This window comes from Camellia sinensis, chromosome 9 (assembly GCF_055761805.1).
Source record: "Camellia sinensis isolate YWXY chromosome 9, ASM5576180v1, whole genome shotgun sequence".
In the NCBI taxonomy this organism is placed as follows: domain Eukaryota; kingdom Viridiplantae; phylum Streptophyta; class Magnoliopsida; order Ericales; family Theaceae; genus Camellia; species Camellia sinensis.
Genome location: NC_138969.1, coordinates 34,386,347 through 34,397,938, shown reverse-complemented (window position 1 = coordinate 34,397,938; position 11,592 = coordinate 34,386,347). Strand labels below are relative to the sequence as shown.

The 11,592-nt window shown below is 36.3% G+C and overlaps 1 protein-coding gene across 1 annotated transcript; it reads right to left on the bottom strand.

Moving 5' to 3' along the window:
- Nucleotides 1–3,035: 3,035 nt before the first annotated feature.
- LOC114275009 (ras-related protein RABA1d) lies at nucleotides 3,036–11,374 on the bottom strand. The gene is made up of 2 exons (XM_028216979.2): nucleotides 10,919–11,374; nucleotides 3,036–3,714 (listed from the first exon to the last, which is right to left on the bottom strand). The coding sequence occupies exons 1-2, from the start codon at nucleotides 11,137–11,139 to the stop codon at nucleotides 3,279–3,281; spliced, it is 657 nt and encodes a 218-aa protein (XP_028072780.1). The 5' UTR covers nucleotides 11,140–11,374; the 3' UTR covers nucleotides 3,036–3,278.
- Nucleotides 11,375–11,592: the final 218 nt, after the last annotated feature.

Below are 11,592 nucleotides of genomic sequence, written 5' to 3'. Positions count from 1 at the left end.
ATGTTTAGTAACACAGGTCCGAACATAACTAATTTGTCGGTCTAAATATGGCAACGGGGAGAGGTCATTGGTGAGAGATCCGTTCTGATAGAAATTGGTGACGAAGAGATCGACAACAAATAGATCAACAGCACAGCTCAATGAAAGAAAGTTTGGTGAGTTCAATTGTTAAGGGTTTTGGGAGATGAAGGGTTCTTAAGGGGTGTGCTAAGGGATATACATTTTGGTGGGTGTGATATTTTTGTAAGGATAATTTTTGTATTATTTGGGAGTTAGAAATTTTTAGAGTTTTGAATTTTGTAGGTGAGAGGGGGTTTAAAGAAATTGAAAGGTTCAAAATATTAATTGAAATGTTAATAGCAACACTCTTTCTTAATAGTACAGGACAATCGTGATAATTATGGACTAAGGAAGGAATAAGAGGGATAACAATAAACTAATGAAGGAAAGAAATAGTCGTCGATAGGAACAAATGATCGAGCCATGGTGGTGGGTTAGGAAAGATGAGATGTAGAAATAAGCGACGATAAGAGTGGAAGGTGGGTGTCAATCGTAACAGAAGAAAAAAATGGTCAAATTGTCTAGAGTGTCTTTCTTCCGTCAGTTAAACAAATGGTTTGAATTGATATCAATTTAAAAATTCATAATTGAAATTGAAACAATTAAAAAGTTAAGGTTTGATTTGTAATTGAGGTCAAATCTTATAGTTCTTTTTGTAATTTTTTATTTATTTATTTTTGGGACAATTACAAAAATATATATATATATATATATATAAAATAATTTAGGGTTTAAGCTTTGTAACAAAATAAATCTCGAGTTTTAATTTTATCAATTTAAACTCTAATCTATTTGGTAACGTTTACGTTTTCAGTTTATATTTACAAAAATTTTATAAACTGGTTTTTGTTTATTTTTAGAAAAACATAAACTACAAACGCGTTTGATAATTGACAAAAATATTTTTTTTTAAATATAAAAAAGAGTGAGAAATGGCAAATGGCAGCGGAAGACAGTGATGGAAAGTGGTGACGGTGGGTGGTGGGTAGCGGGTGGGTGGTGGGTAGCGGGTGGGTGAGTAACGGTGACTGGTGGTGGGTGGTAGCGAGTGGGTGGTGGTGGTGGTGGTGGTGGTGGCGACGGGTGGTGGGTGGTGGTGGTGGCAGGTGGGTGGCGGATGGTGGGTGGTGGTAGCGGGTGGTGGTGGTGGGTGGGGGGTGACGGTGGCAGGTGGTGGGTGGTAGCAAGTGGGCGGTGGTGGTGGGTAGGTGGGGGGTGGTGATGGTGGGTGGGTGGGTGGGTGGTTGACGGTGGCGAGTCGTGGATGGTAGCAAATGGGTGGTGGTGACGGGTGGGTGGCGGATGGCGGGTGGTGATGGATAGGTGGCGGGTGGTGGTGGTGGTGGTGGTGGTGGTGGTGGGTGGGTGGGTGGGTGACGGTGGCGGGTGGTACCAAGTGGGTGGTGGTGGTGGCAGGTGGGTAGCGGGTGGGTGGTGGGTGATGGTGGTGGGTGGTGGATGATGGTGGCAAGTGGGTGGTGAGTAGTGGTGACAAGTAGGTGGCAGGTGGTGGTGGCGGGCGGTGGATGGTAGTAGCGGGTGGCGGGTGGTGGGTGATGGCGGGTGGATGGCAGGTGGGTGGTGGTGGTAATGGTGGCGAGGGGTGGTGGCTGGTGGGTGACAGGTGGGTGGTGTTGGCGGGTGGGTGGTGGTGACAGAAGACAGTGGTAGAAAATGGTGGCGAGTAGTGGCTAGTGTTGGGCGGTAAAAAAAAACAAAACTCAAAACGAAAACACATTTTTTTACCAAATTTATAAATTGAGATCACTGATTTATAAATCAAAAATTTACCAAACGAATTTTTATTTGAGTTTTTAAAATTTTTGTAAATATAAACAGAAAACTGAAAACGTAAGTGTTACCAAACGACACATAATATTTTGATTTATTTTCAATCTAAACCATTCATCTATTTTGATTTATTTAATAATTAAATACATAAAATATTAAAAATATCATTTTTTATTGAGCTTAATGACTAAATATCATTTTTTCTAATGATTTTACTTAGTTGAAATAGATAAATTATTTAAATTTAAAAAAAAAAATATCACAATTTTATAATTTAAATTGACAAAATAAAAAAATTTAATCTTTATTTTATTACAAAGGTCAAATCTTAAGACTTAAAATTGTAATTTCTCAGCTAATTTTTTTGTCCAATAATAAGAAAATAAATTACAAATATCATAAAAATGTGTAGGCCAAAATGGGTTGTTAAAAACTTCCTTTGATTGCCGGTGTTAGTCCCACAAAATTGTATAGACGATTAATTGTATTGGGGAAATATCAGATTAAAAGGAAATAATCAATGAAATACAATTAAAATCTACCCTTATATTTCATTGATTCATAATCAATTTCCCCATTTTTTTATTTATCTGATATTTCCCCAATGATGATAATGGGATCAAAAAGTGCATTCAAATAGACGAAGAGTATCATGCAAATTTGGGCTAATAGATAATAATATCCTATCAATAGTGATAGAGGGCCCGAAAGGGGGGTGGCCCGAATGCCCCGAAATTTTTTTTTTTTTTTTTTTTTTTCAGCAGACGAAGAAGAGAAGGAGGGGAGGGGAGGGGAGGGGAGGGGAGGGGAGGGGGAGGAGGAGGGGGAGGAAGGACTGGAGGGGGCCTAAAAAATGGAGGAAGAAGACGGAGGAAGAAGAGGTGGCGATCGGCGACGAGCAGAGGCGGAGGCGGCGAGCAGAGGCGGCGAAGGCGACGAGCAGAGGCGGCGATCGGATCGGCGACGCGATCGGCGACCGGCGACGTCGACGATCAGAGCAGAGCAGCGAGGCGGAGGCGCGGCGACCGGCGACGACGACGGCCTCTCCCTCTCCCTCTCTTTCTCTTTCTCTCCTTCTCTTTCTCTTTCTCTCAGACTGAGGAAGAAGAAGGAAAAAAAAAAAAAAAAAAAAAATCAAAACCCAAAACGACGTCGTTTTGGGTTTTGAGCCAAATTCGAGCCACTAATTTCGGGCCCTCAAGCATTATTCATATCCTATATCCCTCATCAAGCTCTTTGTTTGCACAAATGATATAACAATCATGGGTTAATGAATTTAAAATTGAGCGCAGTAAATTCGTCACCTTCTCTCCTAACGTGAACATCTCTGAGAAAATTTTACACAATCATGGTGTACAATACGAGATGCAGCAAAACAACAAACCAGCCACATCCCATTAAAGCAAATCAAATTTATGTTCAAAACCCTAGTTTGAGCAGCACCCGGTTCTTTTCATCGCGGACACATCTTTATCAACGTCGATTTTCTCTCCTTTGGCGGGGACTGCAGAAGCAGCTCCGTCATTGGCGGACTCCATCGCCTTCTTGCTGACAATGCGATAGATCTGAGTGAGAACTTCTGCAAATGCATTGTCGACATTAGTAGCTTCTAGAGCAGACGTTTCCATGAAGAAGAGTGACTCCCTCTCGGCAAATGACTTTCCATCCTCAGTTGAAACCGCCACAAGGTGTCGAAGATCAGATTTGTTACCAATGAGCATCACAACGATGTTGGGATCCGTGTGATCCCTCAACTCCCTTAACCACCTTTCGACATTTTCAAATGTTGAGTGACGGGTAACATCATAAACAAGCAGTGCACCCACAGCACCTCGGTAGTAGGCACTAGTGATGGCACGATACCTACACACACTCCAACGTTGTCAAAACTCGGAATAAAGGTACATGACACATGCACGAAAACATTCAACAGCAATAGAAAAATGATAATGTATAACCAGCCATAGAAAAATGATAATGTATAACCAGCCATTCTAGGAACACAGAAAATTCTCACAGAATAGAATACAAATGTGAGACAAAGGTATGGGACCCACATAGAGCAACATCATCCATTAATTATTCTTCCATAAAACTTCAATCTCTCAAAAGATCAATGTGTTAATCCAATCCAGATTGGTGGATTATCATGCACCCAAACATAGAGAAAATCATATCTGATCAAATTCAAAGTGGACATTAAAGAATCAGTTCATTAAATTGGGTTAAGAATTCACATATATGACTAAATATACATATATCTTATTCAAAGTCAAATCCAAAAATAAATTACGTAGATCAAACTTTGTGTCTGGCAATTGGAAGGCTAAATATGGCGGTCATCAATGGTATTGAAGCGTGGCACGATCATATCAAAGTTGTACCCAATGCACAAGACTCTAGCTAATAATGGCGTCTGAAAAAGGTATAGTAGATAGGCACCCTTCCCCCACCTTTCTACTTTATACATGTTAAATCTTAATGGTTTTAAATAACTGTAAAGGATATGTATCAGTATCGAACAATATCAACTGATATATTGATGAATAATGGTATCGGAAGTTCAAAATCTCGATATGCAAGGGGCAATACAATATGTAATGGTTGATATTTAAAACCCAAATCCTAACCTTCATTTTACTAAAGAAGACCATTCTAAAGCATTGGAACACAATAATCAAGAATGGAGACTATAATCCAAATGAATCCCCTCTCCTTGGTCACCAGAGTCTGATCTACAATTTAATCATGTAATGTTCATCAAGTGTGTCTAGGTCTAAAAAAAATTTGAAAAATAATGACACATTTGAACACATGTTAGGAAGTGTCCGATGAGTGTCGGTGCCGGATATGCACTTTCTTAGAAGTGTCCATTCTTAGTCGCCAAGCCACTACAAATTCATGGTGTTCATCTCTATATATCTTGCACTTTCAGTTCTTATATGTTCATGTATCACTTAGGAATGCATGATTCACTTGAACACTAGAAAGCAAAAGTAAATTTAAATGATTAAGAACAAACTAGAAAATTGAGCAAATACCTTATGTATCGAAGGATTAATTATGGGAGTCAAAGTTGAACCTTAAGTGGTCAAGAGATTAAATTGCAAGTGAGAGTAGTAATTAAATTATAAAATTGAAAACTTCATCCAACTAAATACTTGAGGCAGTAGAAAGTGGTCAAAATGTCAAATTGATGTATGCCCTCATGATTTAGCTAGGAGTCATTATAAGTTGTAAGAAGTTCAAGAATAAACTTAATCACGTGCAATACCTAAAGAAAATAAGGTTTTTACATAAAGAGTGACATAAAAAGGATGAGGTTTTATGCACTTCTAAAGAGTGATCCCAAAGAAATGCCCCCTCCCCCCGCACGCGGCGGCAACCAAAAAAAAAAGTAAAGGGCAAGAAGAGATACCACAGCAAAACTACAACCAAACAATTACTGAAGATGTTTTCTGGTCTCTTTTAACAAAAGATCAAAAATGATTAAATTGTGATATGGGTTCTAAGATTCTTCTTGTGCAAACAATGAGTCACAAACTGAAAACTGGAAATATGCTTTCACAATTGTTTATTTTCTCAATAATCAAAGTATGTGGCCTAACAAATTTGGAATAAGGAATAAAAACTTATCCAGTATGGCCAATGATTCCTAGATCTTAGAAGCAAGAAGGAGATAGTTTAAGCATGCAAGCAGCATCAATCATCCTATGAAGGCTCAATGGCTTGGAAGTTAACATTTGTGTGTTTTTGTGTTCCAACGTCGGGGCATGGAATATATGCCATGTTGGGCTGAAGATTGAAAATCTTATATTAAAAATAAATTAAAAAACACACACATGGAGATGAGAGAAGAAGGCAAACAACAATATTACATTCTATACCATAAATTATAAGATTTTCATGCAGCAGAATTCTTTAAGTTCACCACAGCTGTGCTTTTGCTTAAGTTTTAACATAGCCTGTTCAAAAGCTTAGGAAAAAGTTAACTGATTGCATTCAATAATTGAAAGAAAATGAAAATGATTCATCACTCTTGTTGACCATAACATAACTATAAAATTGAACTCTCTAAATAAATAAATAAATTTCTAACACCACCAGCACAAATGTTTTTAAAGGCTCAAGGCGCACTGAGGCGCTGAAGGTCTCTCGGGGCCTAGGCGCAAGGCGAGGCGCGGCGCAGGCTTTATTGAACTAAGGCGCACAGTCTTAGTAAAAAATAAAAAAATTAACATAGACTAATCATTCATAGTACTAAGACAATTTTTTTAAAAATAAATAGTAATCAAGATTCAAGACAAAATATAAAATAATTATCAAAGTCATGAAAGTGCATATTACATAACATTCTAATTTTCAAAGATAAAATAATCCACATTCAATAAATTAAAAACACAAACATAAACACAGAATTTATTAAATACAGAATTTAATAAACACATATAAATACAGAATTTATTAAATACAGATAAAAATAGAATTTAATAAATGCAGAATTTAATAAATACAGATAAATACAGAATTTATTCTTTTCCCTAACAGATAAATATAGAATTCAATAAATACAGATAATTAATTATTTATAAATTTTTTGTATTTGTATTTATTTTTTAGAATTTATTTGTATATTTGTATTTATTTATTTATTTTGTATTTGTATTTATTTTTTTATTTTTTTCCTACCAGAGTCGAATCTTTATTTATTTATTTATTTAACTCAAGAAAAATAAAATTAAATAAAATTAAATAAAATAAAAGAGCGTCGAATCGAAGCCATAAGAAGAAGAAGAAGAAGAAGAAGAAGAAGGGGAGAGAGAGAGAGTGAGATCAGAAGACCATCCAAGGTCGAACCAAAAAAAAAAAAAATCTAAGTCGAAGACCAAACCAGACCAGACGACCAGAAGAGGAGGAGAAGAAGAAGAAGATGGCAAGGCGAAACAAAGCATACCTATGCGAAGTCGAAGTCGAAGTTGCTGCGAAGTCGAAGTCGAATCGAGCTAGCCCAGTCATTGTCGAAGTCGAAGGCGAGGGCGAGGCGAGAGAGGTAAAACGACATAGATTAGGGTTCATTTCAGCCATATTTGGTCATATTGTACATGAGTTGTTATCCTCTGTGGCTAACAGCCACTCGAACACACACCCCATAGCCGTTAGATCAGATCTAGCGGCTAATAAATCAAGCGCGCCTAGTCGTGCGCCTTGAGCCTCTGTCGCCTGGCTCAAGTCGCAGCTAAGGAGCGAGCCTACCTCAAGTCGCCTCGCCTGGGACCTACACAGGCGCAAACGGTGCGCCTCGCCTCGCCTCGCCTCACCTTTTCAAATCTCAGGATAAGCACTTTGTGCACTATGCCAAATAAGGATGTAATTAGTTCGGTACGGTCAGTGTTTAGATAAAAAATTTTACCGAACCGATAATATCGATTTTATTATTTTAAATACTGATACAAACCGTTTCTCCCATCAACCACACCGAATTGGACCGATTGAATGGTTCGGTTCGGTGCGGTTTAGTCGGTCTAGGACGTTTTAAACTTAAGCCAGTAGTAAATAATCACTAATCTATATTAGAACATTAAATTAGTTATTTGTCCACCATTTCAAACATCTCCAATCCATCCATTTAATAAATACTATTCAATTCCTAGATTAACAAAAATAAAAACAAAAAAAAAAAGATTAAAAAATACTAAGGTTTCAAGAATAAGGAGTTAGAATTAAGATTATATATAATAAAAATTTACATACTCAGGTTATAAAGATTATAAGGTTCATTAATTAATGTTAATAAATTATTATACTCATTAATATCTTTATATTATTAGATTATATATATTATAAATATAATATATGTTGAAACGGTCATTTTCAGTTCAGTTCGGTGCACAAGGTGCGTGAATCGATACCGAACCAAAAATAAAAAAAAAAATCAAATTTAAAAATCGCACAAACCAATTCTTGTTAAAAAAAACAGACCAAATATAGCTAGTTTGATTTGGTTCAATTGGTTTGGTCGATTTTTTTAGTTTTTCTTACCTCCCCAATGTCAAAGGTTACGTGTATACCCAATCTTTCCCCTCCTAAACACACATTAATGTGTACTATTTGGGGTTTTTTTTTTTTTTTATTTAACCTTTTTTTTATTTAAACTATTGCACGTGTTGATTGCTTTAAGGATCCATTTGTTTTTAGAAGTAGAATAGAGGGGATTGATAGTGAGAGGACTCATAGTGAGGCGATTAGTAAAATTGTATTTTTTTTTATGATAGTTGTTAGTGTAGGGATTGTTAAATTAAATAAATATAACATATTAAAACAAATTTAATTATGATTTTTACTTAACAAAACAAAAACAAAACATTAATGTTCAAAAAAAAAATGCCCAACATGTTAAAAAAAATTGCAGTTGACCGGTCGGACGTCCGGCCGGAAGTCTGAGCGAATGACTAATAACATCTTAAGCCGAACGAACTATTTTCTAATACCACCTCCTTGCCCAGACTGACAATACCCTTGCCAAGGCCTATCATAGTCCGAAAGGGACTACGAATCCAGTGCTCCAAAACCAAAATAAACATGAGGCATCTTCACTGTAATCATTCACAATCGGGAGTAGACTGTGATAGTGGAAAACAAACAGGACCTAAATGACAGTCTCTTATATCCACCATAAATAAGATAGCATCCCATTGGCATCATATTGGTACTTTATATATTCAAATGCCACATGAAACACCTAATTCTAATGTCATAAGAAAGAGTTCTGGCAATTTTCATTATAGGGTAGCCTTAATAGATCTCCATTTTGTATGAAACAGCATAAATTTTGTATATACACAAGTGCATGGTGAATGCAACAAGACTTGGATAGGATAAAGAACTATTCTAAGACCATGTTTGAATCATCGATTTGGGTAGAGATTTTGAAAGGAAACCGAAAAAAGAGGGTGAAATATAATTATATTTCATTCACATTTCACCTACCTTTTCATTTTCCCTTTCTAAATCTCTACTCAAATCCATGATCCAAATATAGCCTAAGTAAAACACTGCAAAAAGAAGATAATCAATACCCAAATGTTTTGCACAAAGCTACCCTAACAATAGAAATATGGAAAATGTCCAAGCACAAATCCTCATGATTCTGATTTTAATTCGAATAACACAAGTGTGCATTTACAAGGCTAGATATCAGTTTTGTACCCATTTAATTAAAACCTTCATGACTATCCCCATCAAACATAATTTCAACATCAACCAGTTTAAGAGGTGGAATACACAATCTCCAAAATCACCTTGAGGTCTCCTTGGCAGGCATGATGTGGAGCGCTCAGTTTCGAAGGACCTTGACGGATAGGGAGGAGAGCTCAATGAAGGCTCTTTTTTTTTTATTGTTAGATGCTACTAGCATTCAGCAGGGCTGCCTTGATACTTTGGCCTGAAGACTTTCGAGGAGCGGAGTGCTCCCGGTTTGTTCCTTTCACTAGGAGCTTTCTGGTGGGGGCAAACCATTCCCTGCTTCAAAAGGCCTCAAGACTTTATGAACCAACAAATTCAGTTTGTTCCTTTACTAGGAGTTTTTACTAGGATATTCATTTTAGAATCAAAGAACTCAAAATTGTTATTTCTATCTTTCTTCATTACATGTTTCCCTGCTTTGAAAGGCCTCAAGAGTTTATGAACCAACCCAAGTTTCAGTGGTTTAGAGAAATGATGATGCAAGTGTATAACATTCCCCAACACAAGTGGTGTCTGGGGACACGTGGAAATGATAGAGAATGAACAAAGCAAGAGAAAAAAAAACCCAGGTGCAAACTTGGCCCGAAGGCCACTCAAGACCCAGCTCCAACAATTCATATCAAGTTTTCCAGTTTCAATTAACCCAAGATATAAGAAAATTAAATAAAAAAATGTCTACTATTTTTATAAAAGGTAAATTTAATAATTTTAAAAATATGTTCCAAGGGCGGATCATCAAAATATTAGACAAGGATAATTAACATCAAAGCTCACCAAAAGCAAAATATATCTCCACAGTACAATCCACACCACCACTACTGTTATCAATACCTCCCCTTCGCACTCCCAAAAAAAAAAAAAAAAAAAAAAAAAAAGAGAGGGAAAATCAACACTCACCATCAGCATCACCATTACCACACCATAAACAACATGAAATAAATTGAATAAGTAATTTGAGAACTTTAGTAGGATCATGACTCAAGATCCAATCTTCACTAATACACAAAAATGATACCAACCAAGAAGACTGTAAGAACCTTAGTACAAACACTTCAATTCCTACGGGTAGATAACCTTCTCATGAAGCAAAATTACAACAGTCCAGACTCCAGAAACCATATTTTGAGCATCTCAGTCTGAACCCATTATTTCAACTCATTGAGAGTTAACAAGACAAACTATTGAAGAACCACGGATAACAAGCACGGCACCCTATACAGGACGAGGATCTATCGATCCATAGAACAATCTGAAGGTACTATCTAAACAAGCCCCAAACGGTAGTAACCACCAGATCAACAACCACACTCGATTAAAAGTAGATGAGATCAGAAATGCATCCAAAACTCTTCAGATCTCTACGTACCAATTAATTTAAATCAAACCAACCCAACTCACCAAACTGAAAATACCTCCACAAGACAACCAACCCACATTCACATCTTCCCAAATCCTCATTCTACAAAATATAGCCACCTTCCTTGGCAAGAAATGCCCAAATACTACTTGAGCAACTAACAAAACAGACAAACAAATACAAACCCTAAATCAAAATATAATCACAAAAAGCATACAGAGCTTCACAGAAACTCAAATCTACAGAGTTCAAAGAAAGCCCAGATCAAGAATTCGAACTAATAGTTTAAAATCACCTTTCTTGGCAAGAAATGCCCAAATCCTACTTAAGAAACTCACACACAACAAAAAAAAAATACAAACCCTAAATCAAAATATAACCAGAAAAGCATACATAGTTTCACAAAGACACAAATCTACAGAAAACCCAGATCAGGAATTAGAACTAAAAAGTTAAAAAAAAAATCACCTTTCTTGGCCAGCAGTGTCCCAAATCTGAGCTTTGATGACCTTGCCATCAACATTCAAGCTTCTGGTAGCGAACTCAACACCGATTGTAGACTTGGATTCGAGGCTGAACTCATTCCTAGTGAATCTTGAAAGCAAATTGGACTTGCCAACACCAGAGTCTCCGATCAGAACCACCTTGAAGAGGTAATCATAGTCATCTTCAGCTCTGTAACCAGCCATGAAAGAGTACTACCACTACTCTTTTTGCTGTACCTGTCTCACTCAGGAAGTATAAAGAACTACTTTATGTATTCTGGTTAAAATGGTATAGTGGGGAAGAGATGGCCAGCAGATGGGTTGCTACTTGGAAGACGTTCTCTCTCTAAAGATTTCTCTGTCCAGAAGTTTTTTCTTTCTGTCTTTTGAGACCTTTCTATTGTGTTGTGAAAATTTGAGAAAATAATCAATAAGTTTTATTTTGCATTTATGGTTTTTCAAGTTTTAAAATATTTTTAAAAGATTTATTCCGTATACCTTATTCTAATTTTATCTTTATCATTTTATACGAACATCAATTTTATAAATAATTTTAATTTAATTAAAATTAAAATTTTTAATTTTAAAAATTATTAGAATTATTAAAAAAATCATAAATAACAATTGGATCAAAATAATTATAATATAAAGTACATA